Source organism: Merops nubicus, unplaced genomic scaffold (assembly GCF_000691845.1).
Source record: "Merops nubicus isolate BGI_N331 unplaced genomic scaffold, ASM69184v1 scaffold39364, whole genome shotgun sequence".
In the NCBI taxonomy this organism is placed as follows: Eukaryota; Metazoa; Chordata; class Aves; order Coraciiformes; family Meropidae; genus Merops; species Merops nubicus.
In genome coordinates, this window is record NW_008605593.1 from 421 (window position 1) to 1,996 (window position 1,576).

The following is a 1,576-nucleotide window of genomic DNA, read 5'->3' on the forward strand; positions in this document are numbered from 1 at the left end:
CCCGTGGGCTGCCTTCCACACCGGCAGCCAGTCAGCAGGAGGGATCCCGTAGTTCTCTGCACGCAGGTTGGACGCCGCTGTGATGAAGTCCATGTGGATGTTGTTGTCCTGTGGGGAAGGACATGGGGACATCAACATCTCGTGGAGACACCAACCTCCCTAAGCTGAGCAGGGCACTCTGCCCAACCCCAGGTACCTTCTCAAAGTGGATGGGCTCCATCAGAGGCACCTGCACCTCCTCGCTCCCTACCAGCTCCTGCCTCTGCTGCACTAGGTCCTGGGTGAGCTCTGCCAGCCGCCTGTGGTCTGAGGGCACAGAGACCCCGGCGCCATGGCACTGTGGGGGCATGGTACGATGCCCCCCCTTATTGACCTGGGTCCTCCTGGGTGCTGGGGCAGGTATGAGCAGCATCGAAGACCCATCAACACCAGGCTGGACCCAGGGACGTGCCCCGGGGGATCAAGGGGCACCAGAAGCCTCACCTGCAGGCACCTGAGCCTCCTCCTGCTCCTCTGTGAGGGGGATCTGGAGCCTCTCCTGGGGCACGAAGGGTGGCAGGACCATGCTGCGGAGGATGGTCTGGGCAGCCGCCCGGTCACTGCGTGGTGGCACCTTGTGTGCTTGGGCAAAGAGGTGGGCAGCAGCCAGAATGTACTCCAGGTGGGTGTCCTGGGGGACAGAGCAGGGGCCATGCAAGGGTTGTCCACAAGTCCAAGGCCATGCCAATGGCTACCTGCACTGCCACAAGCCGGCAGAGCAGCCTGGCTTTGGCCCAAGGTGGAGATAGAGGTGCCTCTCTCCCTTCTCTGGCCACAAAGTGTGCATGGGCTGCCCCCAGAGTTGCTCCTGGAGGCTGGGGACAGACCCAGCCCAGGACCTGGCAGCCCTGGACAGGCTCTGGCAAATGGAGCAGGACTATGGTCCAGCATCTACCCTACCCTGGCACAGGCTCAGCTCTCCCTTGCTCTCACCTTGTCGGGGTCAAACGTCAACAGATGGGGACAGATCCTGTCCCCTGCCCAGAAGGGGACACCTGGGCTGGTTTCCTGTCACAGGGAGAGCAGAGTCAGGCCTGGGGACACCGCCTGGTGGCTGGTAGAGGGGAGAGGGTGGGGGTCTCACGTGCTCCGGGGGGAAGGTGTGCAGCAGCTCGGCGATGCCATCATGGTAGCGGCTCTGCCAGTGCTTGCGGGCCCATCGCACACAGTCCCCCCAGTCCCGCGGCCGCTCCCGCAGGCTCCTCTGCACTTCCTTCAGGACCTCCACGGCCTTCCCCACCGGCAGCTGCTCCAGGAAAGCCGGGTCTCTGTAAAACGAGGTGCTGGTCTGAGAGCAATCCTGTGGGACACTCTTGGCAGGATGCAGCCGCCTGCCTCCCTCTGCCCAAGCCTGGCAGGGCTGGCAGCCCCTCTCCTGGCACCACTCCCCTAGGACCACTCACTCTATGAACCGGTTGACGTGCTCAGCGGGCAGCTGGAAGAGCCCCTCAAACTCATTGCGGGCCCACTGTGGAGGGGAAGCAGGGGTTGAGCATGAGGAACCCCCAATGTCCCCCGGGACCCCAAGCCCAGAGGC

At 63.9% G+C, this 1,576-nt stretch overlaps 1 protein-coding gene across 1 annotated transcript in view; it reads right to left on the bottom strand.

Annotated features, from left to right (window-relative positions):
* Positions 1 to 21: 21 nt before the first annotated feature.
* LOC103772059 (ubiquitin-like modifier-activating enzyme 1) overlaps positions 22 to 1,576 on the bottom strand; it is a gene marked incomplete at both ends in the record, with an annotated part of 3,514 nt that continues 1,959 nt past the window's right edge. The window contains 6 exons of the mRNA XM_008939376.1: positions 22 to 108; positions 197 to 306; positions 484 to 670; positions 973 to 1,047; positions 1,124 to 1,307; positions 1,443 to 1,507. Coding sequence (XP_008937624.1) covers positions 22 to 108; positions 197 to 306; positions 484 to 670; positions 973 to 1,047; positions 1,124 to 1,307; positions 1,443 to 1,507 — 708 coding nt within the window. The remainder of the gene's footprint in view (positions 109 to 196; positions 307 to 483; positions 671 to 972; positions 1,048 to 1,123; positions 1,308 to 1,442; positions 1,508 to 1,576) is intronic.